The sequence below is a fragment of the Myotis brandtii genome, unplaced genomic scaffold, assembly GCF_000412655.1.
Source record: "Myotis brandtii unplaced genomic scaffold, ASM41265v1 scaffold478, whole genome shotgun sequence".
Classification (NCBI taxonomy): domain Eukaryota; kingdom Metazoa; phylum Chordata; class Mammalia; order Chiroptera; family Vespertilionidae; genus Myotis; species Myotis brandtii.
Window position 1 is genome coordinate 382,561 of NW_005368264.1, and position 1,476 is coordinate 384,036.

At 63.8% G+C, this 1,476-nt stretch overlaps 1 protein-coding gene across 1 annotated transcript in view; it reads left to right on the top strand.

Moving 5' to 3' along the window:
- Positions 1-6: 6 nt before the first annotated feature.
- Positions 7-1,476, top strand: part of PTGER4 (prostaglandin E receptor 4 (subtype EP4)) — an 11,440-nt gene continuing 9,970 nt past the window's right edge. The window contains exons 1-2 of the mRNA XM_005876001.2: positions 7-291; positions 758-1,469. Of these exons, the coding sequence (XP_005876063.1) occupies positions 801-1,469 (669 nt within the window). The 5' untranslated portion in view covers positions 7-291; positions 758-800. The remainder of the gene's footprint in view (positions 292-757; positions 1,470-1,476) is intronic.

The following is a 1,476-nucleotide window of genomic DNA, read 5'->3' on the forward strand; positions in this document are numbered from 1 at the left end:
CCACGGAGCCCGCCAAGCAGGGATCATCGGTGAAGGGCCGGAAACATAGAAGGGACGAGACCCCGGAGCCGGCTTCACAGACCCCTCCCCGCTGCCCTTCTGGCTCCCCGCGTTTCTGAAAGCTGGCCACGTCGACCCCACTTCCAGAAACTTGGCAGCCACCGGAGACCCGGTTCGGAGGAGGCGAGGGCAGGACAGGCTCCCCGTTGCGCGGGGCGAGGCTGAGGACAGGTTGGAGGCGTGTCCAGCACATCGGAGGCTTGACTCTGGGGGCTCTCGCCGCCACCACAGGTGAGATGGGGGGTGGGGGGGACACTGGGCAGAGAGCGGAGGGCGGGCGCCCCCAGAGCGGAGCCCGGGAGGAGAGCGCGCGCTCTCCAAATTGTCTTTCCTAACTGTTTTCAGTGAGGATTTTATTGACTCAGAATCTGTCAGGAATTAGAGCGAACCACTTTTCCCTTGAGATAGGCCTTGTTCATCTTGGCAGTGGAGTGAAGTTGAGGTGGGGGGGGGGAGGGGGGAGGAGAGAATGGCTGCATCCACTTATAAATATTAATGCGCGTGGAGTGGTGCCGACGGCAGGACGCATCGGGAGCCTGGAGAGTTGGGTAACCGCAGTTGGCAAGTGGCTACAGTTCACAAAGTAGGATCGAGCCGTCCTCCGTCTCCTCTACATACTGTTTGTGGGGCGCGGATCGGACCCCTGGCTGGTGGTGACTGCATCTCACAGCTCCTGTGTCTCTCCTCCCCTCCCCAGACCCAGCCTCGCACTTCCAGGCCGCGCCGTGCCGGCCACCACCATGTCCGCCCCTGCGGCCAATGCCTCCACCTCCGTGGCCCCGAACAGCCCGGTGACCATCCCGGCGGTGATGTTCATCTTTGGGGTGGTGGGCAACCTGGTGGCCATCGTGGTGCTGTGCAAATCGCGCAAGGAGCAGAAGGAGACGACCTTCTACACGCTGGTGTGCGGGCTGGCCGTCACCGACCTGCTGGGCACGCTGCTGGTGAGCCCGGTGACCATCGCCACGTACATGAAGGGCGAGTGGCCCGGCGGCGCGGCGCTGTGCGAGTACAGCACCTTCATCCTGCTCTTCTTCGGCCTGTCGGGCCTCAGCATCATCTGCGCCATGAGCATCGAGCGCTACCTGGCCATCAACCACGCCTATTTCTACAGCCACTACGTGGACAAGCGGCTGGCGGGCCTCACGCTCTTCGCCGTCTATGCGTCCAACGTGCTGTTCTGCGCGCTGCCCAACATGGGCCTGGGCAGCTCGCGGCTGCAATACCCGGACACCTGGTGCTTCATCGACTGGACCACCAACGTGACGGCGCACGCCGCCTTCTCCTACATGTACGCGGGCTTCAGCTCCTTCCTCATCCTCGCCACCGTGCTCTGCAACGTGCTGGTGTGCGGCGCGCTGCTCCGCATGCATCGCCAGTTCATGCGCCGCACCTCGCTGGGCACCGAGGCGCACC